The sequence below is a fragment of the Podarcis muralis genome, chromosome 1 (genome assembly GCF_964188315.1).
Source record: "Podarcis muralis chromosome 1, rPodMur119.hap1.1, whole genome shotgun sequence".
Lineage (NCBI taxonomy): Eukaryota > Metazoa > Chordata > Lepidosauria > Squamata > Lacertidae > Podarcis > Podarcis muralis.
The window spans coordinates 96,453,661-96,461,912 of record NC_135655.1 but is presented as its reverse complement, the minus strand read 5'-3'; the positions used below and the strand labels follow the sequence as shown (position 1 = coordinate 96,461,912).

Below are 8,252 nucleotides of genomic sequence, written 5' to 3'. Positions count from 1 at the left end.
TGCCCCCCCACTGAAGAACTGCAGGTTATACAGAAAGGGGGAGCAACAAAAATGGTCAGAAGTCCAGAGCATCTTTCATATGAAAAAAGGCTTACGAGGTTAGGTTCAGGGAGAAAAAAACAATGTCTAAAGGAAGGCGAGTGTGGCAATTGTTTCTCTCTGAAAACACTGGAAAGGCAGTAAGAACAGCTAAACGACTTTTTCACACAGCTCATAGTAGTTAATGTATGAAATTCTTGCCACAAGGTATAGTGATAGTTGCAAAAAAATTGCACAACAAATTGTGGCAGCAATAACAAACTTATGCATGGAAAGAGCTGCAAACAAGTGCAAAGAAACCAGTGATTCTGCATTAGTTTTCAACTGTTAAACAGTGTGTGTGTGTGTGTGTGTGTGTGTGTGTGTGTGTAACACACCAAACTAGCAGTACACACCGGGATTAAGATGACCACAGTTGTGACAAAGACTTCTTTGCTAGAATTGTACGAACAAAAAGCATACATGATCCTTGCCTGTTCAAAGCAAACAAAGGCTTCACCAGTGCTAGTTAATGCGGTATTTTACATCTCTCCAGAATTGTGGGTGTTGATAAAGTTTTCTAGTTGGATCTTCCTTAATTTGGCACTATGTTGTTAAATTATTATTATTATTAACATCATTATCATTGCTTACTCTTATTGCAACCCATTCTTATGTAGGCAACTGTCGTGTGTGTGTGTGTGTGTGTGTGTGTGTGTGTGTGTGTGTGTGTAACAACACCTCCATGTTCACTGAGTACCAAACGACGGACAAAGAGCAAACTATGACTATGTAAATTTGGCCTGTCGCTTTCGGAGACCTCTCCTTGAAACAAACATGATCTGCATCTTCCAAGGCTGGCTTTCTCTTCTCGTTGCTAACCATGTTTCTCTGGGGTCTGATTTGGGTTGCTTCCCTCTTAGTATACGTAGAATCCCTGGCGATAGAGGACACGAACTCAGTCCTCAGCCTTGGATTTTGGAAAACGAAGCCCTCTTAAGCGGAGCTGTAGACTCAGTGGGCAAACCGTAAGTGAAAGGATTTGCATCCCTTGCAAATCCATTAGGGACTTCCCTTCCCCCAGGCGCGTAGTCCGCGGCGACGACCTCATGCAAGAAAAGCTCGGCGGTGTCCCTCGGCGCATGCTCAGGAACCACGCGGGGTACCTCCTTTGCACGCTCTGCCGATCGCTCGCCCTCCTACTCTTAACCGCGATCCCCACCCTACCCCTCCCTTACGGACTTGGGAGGAGGCGCCTGCTGCCTTGCGGGCTGGCTCCGAGGGGAGGGCGCCTTTATAAGGAGCGCGGGTGGCGCCGGCGCGAGAACTTTAGTTTGTTTGTGTTTGGTTCGGCAGCTGCAAGTGGCGAGGCGAGGCTGTGCCGAGAGAGCACGGGAGCCATGGATCGGAGCGCGGGTGTAAGTGTGGCGCGACGACGGAGGGGTGGAATGACTGAATGAATGAGAAAGAGTGTTCGGACTGGAGGGCTGCGGAGATGCCGCTTTCCAGTGGCGCGCGTTGCCTAACTGAGCGGGATCTCGCGGGAAATAAGGGAGAGCCCACGCACAGCCATGCGGCTGTTTCGGTGGTAATAATCATAATAGTAATCGTGTTGGACGTGGATGACGCCTCCGCTTCTCCAAGAGGCGAAGAGATGGGAGCGCGCTCATTCCTCTTTGCAAGCAAATCTGCTTCTCAGCTAAGGCTCCTCGCTCCTAGGGACTCTTACAATAAAGCAGATTCTCGCCCTTTGGCAGTAGATCGGGACTGCACCTTGCAATAATAGCCGGCGCAATAGCGTTGCAAGAGACTGTAGAAAAAAGTCGCCCCCGGACTTTGCCCTCTTTTTAAGGCTGGGGGTCGAGGCGGCCGTGGAGCGCGTGCTCGTGTACCCTTCCGTGCGTCCTTTTTTTCCCAGTTTCCCTTAGGGAGAAATTCCATGGACAGGAACGCGACTTGCTTGCACGTAAATGTGCGCGAGTTGGGGATGGCGGTTTGAGATCTTCCCCACAATGCAATAATAAGAAGTAGAATCGTAGATGGATCTCTGGCGGGGTGCGCGCGTGGTTTGCAGCCCGAGGAACCTGTTGCAGGGGGGAAGGGCATGAATCACTTAACTAAAACGGCAGCTTGCCCTTAAAAAAAAGTCTCATGTTTACATACTGCCGCCAAAAAGCCCAAACTTTTTTTGGCATGTCTTCTGTCTCTGTTAGGCATGAGAGCCAGTTACGGGAGAAAGCAGCTCACTACCACCCCTTTGCTTGTTTATAGCTGCATCCCATTGAATTCCGAAGGATTATTCTGCGGCGAAACTTTGGCGGTGGCTCTCCCGTCTTCCTTGCGCGCGGTTAGAAACGCGGTGACTTCGCTTTGGCTGCACAAAGCGAGGAAAAGTTAGAAGGTGGATTGAGCGCGTTTGAGCACTCTTGAAGCCGCCTTGCCTTTCCAGTTCTTTTCAGTCGTGAGCTTGCATTGATACAAAACCAGAGGAATGGTGCAGAACTTGGCTGAAGACAGTGGGAACTGATATTTAGAAATGGGCTATGTCTACTCAGAAGTAAGCCCTGCTGAATTCAGTGGAGTTCACTTCCAGATTAGAGGGTTTAGGACTGCAGCCTTGCGTCATTATGAGCAGTAACGATTTCTTCTTAAGTTTACCTGTTCCAAGTTAAATGCAGCGGGATCTGTAATGATGGATCCGTTTAAGACTGGGGAGGTGGAGCCAAAGGGTGGCGGAGGTTAGCTAGAGAATATTGTGATTTGCATAGGTTTGCTTGGAGGGTATATCACACCAGGTGGTCAATGGCTGTTTAGAATCATCAAATTGTGGAGTTGGAAGGGACTCCAAGGGTCATCTAGTCCAACCCCCTGCAATGCAGGAATCTCAACTAAAGCATCCATGACAGAATAATGCCAACTTTCATTAGCTAAATGGGTAACAGATTTGGTTCAAAAGATTACTTAACATTCAGCAAAGGATTTCTAGACCTCAACAAAAATTATTGAATAAGTTTTTGAGCCCTTGCATGCTTGGAGATGTTAAGATCTAAAGGGTCCTACTTCATTTGCAGTTTGAACATCTGTTTTGTCCTACTTGGGGAAGAGATTTCTCTGTTGGAAAGCAATGTTGGCGCTTCTGGTTTGATCCAGGATGGCCTCCTTTTTAAAAGTTGTTAAAAGTAAATAAATCTGTGGCCCAAATAAAAATAGATGTGCTTTGAATTGGCCTAAAAAGTTGCTTGAGTTCTGTTGAAGTGTGAGAGCAAAGATTGTGCAAGAGATGCAGAGGGTGGAGGGAATCTCAAAGTCTTGGGTAGCAGCAGCTGTGCCCAGGTAGCCACTCCCTCCCTTGGCTGTTATTCGCTGTCTGAGTGTTCAAACGGCTGGTGGTTTCCTGAGATGCCCTTCTCATGTCACAAGCTTGTGCAAGCGATTGGGGAAAAAACCTCAATGCCTGAGGGGGCAGGGGCTGTACCTAGATGGCCACGCCCTCCCCTTGCTTTTCTTTCCCTGTCTGCTTGGCTGGTGGTTTCCTAAGATGCCCTTTCTCTTGCTACTTCTCTTTTTTTCTTCTGTTGGCGGGCAAAATTGAAAAATGTCTTTTCCCTCCTACTGACATACAGTCCTATGCAACAGCCACGGGGGAACAGTAATCGCATGAGGACTTAGGCTTGTCCATTTTGTCCAACATCCTCATTATTTCTTCTCTGCCCCCTCCTCTCATGTGTGTGTGTGTGTGTGTGTGTGTGTGTTGCTCAACATCCAACCCAGTGAGTTTCCATTAAGTCACAGGTTTCCCCACTTCATTGTAACTTGTTAGTAGGCCCTAATAAAGGTCCTTTGAGTTGGCCCTATGGTTGTTCTTGGATTTTCCTCTTAATGGACCAGTAATCCATTATCCCTTTCCTAGACTCCTCCAGGTCATATTATGTGAAACTGTATAGCACAGTGCTCTGCATGGCTAATGAAAACTTTGTATAAGAACTTTGCTTCAGGTTCATAGACAAATTTTCTGACCAGCATTTTATTCCATAGAGGAAATACTGAAGGCAGTCTGGATGTTTGCTTTCATATCCCAAGTTGAAGCTCTAGTGGGTGGCTTTTGTAAATCCATTATAATGCCTACTTCTGTTTTAAAATTAGTTTCTTCTTGTCATTAAGATAAATAGGGAACTAATGTTCATTTTTCTACTGTACATCTGGGAATCACTTCAGTCATGATGACTTTACTTCATAGATAGCACTTCCATCTAGAAAAAACCCTGCAGACCACATGTGATCCCCACTGTGTATTATTTTGTTCATAGCCTACACATAGATGCAATGGAAAGCAGTGATTGACAGTATTGCAAGTATATCACATGTGCTCTGATCTAACTTGCCTGTAACAGTTGTCACCTGTTGCACTATGTGCACATGATTTGCAAGATTTTATCTAGTGATCCATGAAGGAAATTCCTTGTGTTTGAAGAACAGCAGGGAAAGAAATTGAAAAATTCCAAATTAGTCTGGAACTAATTTGCACAGCTAGTTTCCATTTCTTATCTTGAAAGATTCATGTTTTCTTCCTAGTTTTTGGTTAGGTCACTGACCGTTCTTGGAAACTAAAATATGTGGTCTATATGTTAAGAAAAATTGAAAGTTTACAAAAAGGAACTAGGCTGTTATTGTTTATAGTTGCAGAATTAGGAGCTTTAAAGGCAGAATGACAGAACCCTTGGGTACACTACAGTAGCAAAGCATAAACAATTAAAAGAGAACCTTCCTTGTCTGTTGCAACTAATAAAAGTATAATAAATGTTCTCAAAAGCACTGCTTCTAATTTCCCTAAAAGTCATAGAAGAAAAGACTGACAGTTAGTGGCTTAAGGTCACCTCGAGGTACTCTTGAGGATTTGAATCCTGGTTGTCAAATCTAAGGTGCTATCTGCTATACAACATTGATGCTTGCTGCTGGTGAGTGTACACTAACTCTAAGCTCTCTCGCTGTCATCTAACTACTGTTTTTGTTCTTTTAATTCTTCTACAGCTGTCTTCTGCGTACTTTTTTGACCTTTCTGACAATACTACCGATGAGACCGGCTCTGGTGACGATGGCAACTACCAAGGAGAAGCGTGTTTTGGACAGGAGAACGCCGATTTCAACCGGATCTTCTTGCCCACAATCTTCTCCATCATTTTCTTGACGGGAATCATTGGCAATGGCTTGGTTATTGTTGTCATGGGCTATCAGAAGAAGCTGAAGAGCATGACTGACAAGTATCGAGTACATCTCTCAGTGGCTGACCTCCTGTTTGTAATCACTTTGCCCTTCTGGTCTGTGGATGCCGTGATCGGCTGGTACTTCGGCAACTTCTTGTGCAAAGTAGTCCATTGCATTTATACGGTCAACCTCTATAGCAGTGTCCTGATCTTGGCCTTCATAAGCTTAGATCGATACTTGGCAATTGTGCATGCAACCAACAGCCAGAGACCCAGGAAGTTGCTGGCAGAAAGGATCGTCTACATTGGTGTCTGGCTACCAGCTCTGCTTCTGACTGTGCCTGATATCATCTTTGCTAGCACAAAGGTCACTGGTGAGCCGGGTGTAAAATACGTATGCCAGCGATTTTACCCTCACGAAACCTGGACAATTTCCTTCAGGTTTCAGCATATTATAGTAGGCCTCATCCTGCCTGGTCTTATAATCCTGACTTGCTACTGCATTATCATTTCCAAGTTGTCACAGTCAAAAGGCCAACAGAAACGCAAAGCTTTGAAGACCACAGTCATCCTCATTGTTGCCTTCTTTGCCTGCTGGCTACCATACTACATTGGCATCAGCATAGACACCTTTGTCTTCCTTGGAGTCATCCAGAATGGCTGTTACTTTGAGGAGGTTGTGCACAAATGGATCGCCATTACTGAAGCCCTGGCATATTTCCACTGTTGCCTGAATCCCATCCTTTATGCTTTCCTGGGTGCCAAATTCAAGACATCTGCCCAAAATGCTTTGACCTCTGTTAGCAGAGGCTCAAGCCTTAAGATTCTCTCCAAAGGCAAGCGAGGGGGACATTCTTCTGTTTCGACAGAGTCGGAGTCTTCGAGTTTCCATTCCAGCTAACAATATATTTTATTTTCTCTCAATATTTGTAAAATTGGGACTCACTCTATATATATATTTGTTCTACGTGATTTTGGAGGTTGAACTCCTTCAAGATAATGTACAAGTTTATTCCCAGACGGAATGTTGTATTTGCTTTTAGTTTTCTGTGGGATTTAATGGACTTATTTATAAAATAAAAAACTGTACATCTTGGTGAGTGTGTGTGTCTAGGAGGCAGGGCCTGAATATGTGGCTAGGAGATACAAGTTTTACTGCTTGTCTGTCTAGTTGTGCAGATGTTGAATAACCGTTGTGTTTGAGTTTTTTGTATATAAAAGAAGTATTTTCATTGTACTGGTTGAAAAAAGGCATAATCTTTTATACGGATATTTAGGCTTCTGGCCCAGATTGCATAAACTGTTTTGGTTTACACTAGTTTTATTTCATTGCAGAAAGTGGGTGCAATCCACATCCTACAGAAGGCAAATATCAAAATGCATAAAATTGAATGCAGCTGGATTGCACCCAGTGACACTTACAACCAAAGTATCTTCTTGTCAAGTGCTCTTTTGATAGCAAATTGGTTTGCAAATCTTTTGCCATTGTAAAGTTGTAAATAAAAGTTTGTGATAAAAGAAAACTACTTGGGATCTTGTTTTCATTTTGGAGCTTCTTATTTATTTCCCTTTTTCTTGCTTGGAATTTGAGTTAGTAATTATTTTTTCTGTCCTTGAAAATTTTGGATGAATAGGGTATTTTAAATTCTAGACAGCCTGGTGCCCTCCAGAAGTTAAACTACAGGTACATTCATCCCTGGCCATACTGTCTGGGGCTGATGAAAGTTGCATTCTATTAACATCTGGAGGGTACAACATGGTTCTAGACAAAACTCTCATTCCTGAGTATTGCTGGGGATGGGGGATACCTGTGATGCCATATTATATGTCCATTCCTTAATATTGAGTAAAACAGTCCAAACCTTGTTTTTCTGACTTGCACCGGAACATTTTGCATGTCTACACAAGCCATTCTGCCCTGTACTATGAAATAGCCCCTAGTCTTTGAAATCAACTATTGTTCTTCCTTCTCAAGGTTAGATTCTGATTTGTGGTCTTGAGTTTGGGGGTCACTGACACCAAACCCAATTTCTCTGTGTGTGTTTTTTCCCTAGGATGCTGGTGATTTGTTTATTGTTTACACAGCCTTGCAGCAGCAGTAGTAAAAAAAGCCTACTTTCCCCTTGCCCTGTTTGCTCTCTCCCATCCATTGCCTCTTTCTGTTTATGTTGGGGGTGGTAAAGGTAGTTCATCAGATTCAGTTGGGCTGCCAACTTCCATTACTCTCAGCCAGCAAGGCCAATGGTTGGGAATTATGGAAGTTGTAGACCAAGAAAGTTGGGAGAGCTACAGGCTCGAGAGTCACATTGATGTCTCAAAACCACCTCTTTCTAACCAAAGTTCCTTATTTCTGAATGCACAGAGCCAGAAAGAATGAAACAATTTCTTTTTTTCAGAGCCAAGAATGGTATTCTGGCACAATTTCAAAGTTACTGAATTATTTCTCACCCTTGAAAGGCATTGCAAAAGTCTCGAGGAATTGAGTGCTCCCATAATTTTAGGACAGCAAGTAGCTGACTAATATCACCTCTTACATTAAGGCTAGAATTTTAATTTAAAATTTTTAACCATATTCTGCATGTGTAAACTTGTCTCTGCCTCCATTAAATCAATTTGAAACTAAATGGAGAAGAAACTTGTCTGTATTTGTAGGCCTACACTCAGGAAGCGGGGCGGGGACACCCTTTAAGCCCCCCTGGCCTATACAGTGATCTTTTGGGGATGAGACGTTAATGGCTTTGGGTGAACTTGCATTCTCCACTGAGCACTTTTGCAGGTGTCGTTTCATAGAGCACAACAAATGTGACTGTCAAGTAGGGCTTTTTTGACAGGAAACTGCAGATAATATGATTGTACAAGATGTGGATGCAGGCACATCTTTCTCCCTCATAATTCTAGAACACAGACTTGTTCAATGAAGCAAGACTTGCTTGTAGTTTCCAGAAAAAGGGAGTTGGTAGCTAACTTAAGGAATTCGCTGAACAAAGTTTTGAGGATGTGGTTCACTTTTAAGTGACTATAGGACAGGACTAA

The 8,252-nt window shown here is 43.7% G+C and overlaps 1 protein-coding gene across 2 annotated transcripts; it reads left to right on the top strand.

Moving 5' to 3' along the window:
• The first annotated feature begins 939 nt into the window (after window positions 1–939).
• Window positions 940–6,742, top strand: CXCR4 (C-X-C motif chemokine receptor 4). 2 transcript variants are annotated; one of them, XM_077935698.1, is made up of 2 exons: window positions 940–1,046; window positions 5,047–6,742. In XM_077935698.1, the coding sequence occupies exon 2, from the start codon at window positions 5,239–5,241 to the stop codon at window positions 6,118–6,120; it is 882 nt and encodes a 293-aa protein (XP_077791824.1). In that variant the 5' UTR covers window positions 940–1,046; window positions 5,047–5,238; the 3' UTR covers window positions 6,121–6,742. The 2 variants fall into 2 exon arrangements, with proteins under 2 accessions (XP_077791824.1, XP_028600809.2); XM_028744976.2 differs by lacking the exon at window positions 940–1,046 and adding an exon at window positions 1,232–1,436.
• The last annotated feature ends 1,510 nt before the right edge of the window (window positions 6,743–8,252 follow it).